The sequence below is a fragment of the Corapipo altera genome, unplaced genomic scaffold, assembly GCF_003945725.1.
Source record: "Corapipo altera isolate COAL_440 unplaced genomic scaffold, ASM394572v1 290, whole genome shotgun sequence".
Classification (NCBI taxonomy): Eukaryota; Metazoa; Chordata; class Aves; order Passeriformes; family Pipridae; genus Corapipo; species Corapipo altera.
Window position 1 is genome coordinate 181,287 of NW_020885041.1, and position 407 is coordinate 181,693.

General features: G+C 57.5%; 1 protein-coding gene across 3 annotated transcripts in view; it reads left to right on the plus strand.

The window, feature by feature from the left end:
* Positions 1 to 407, plus strand: part of DIP2B (disco interacting protein 2 homolog B) — a 54,815-nt gene that overhangs the window by 46,060 nt on the left and 8,348 nt on the right. For all 3 annotated transcript variants that reach the window (XM_027668507.1, XM_027668508.1, XM_027668509.1), the window contains one exon: positions 164 to 334. In XM_027668507.1, coding sequence (XP_027524308.1) covers positions 164 to 334 — 171 coding nt within the window. The remainder of the gene's footprint in view (positions 1 to 163; positions 335 to 407) is intronic.

Here is a 407-nt window from a genome sequence, read left to right on the forward strand (position 1 = left end):
GGTTTGTCCTGCATTTCCTGAGTAATTTCCAGGGATAAGAAGCAAATATCACCTCTTGAGTGGTGACAGCTGACCAGCACATCCAGCCCTGTGCCTGAATAATAATAAGTATTACAAATAGAAGCTGAAAAGAGGGATCCTGCCTGACCCCTGTTCTCCCCAGGCCCGGGGCATCAACCTGTCGTGCGTGAGGACGTGCGTGGTGGTGGCGGAGGAGCGGCCCCGGGTGTCCCTCACTCAGTCCTTCTCCAAGCTCTTCAAGGACATCGGCCTCTCGTCCCGCGCCGTCAGCACCACCTTCGGCTCCCGGGTCAACGTGGCCATCTGCTTACAGGTGACACTTCCCAGGGGCTTCCCGTCGGCCCTGGAATCCCAGATCCCACATTCCCTGGAATCCCAGATCCCAC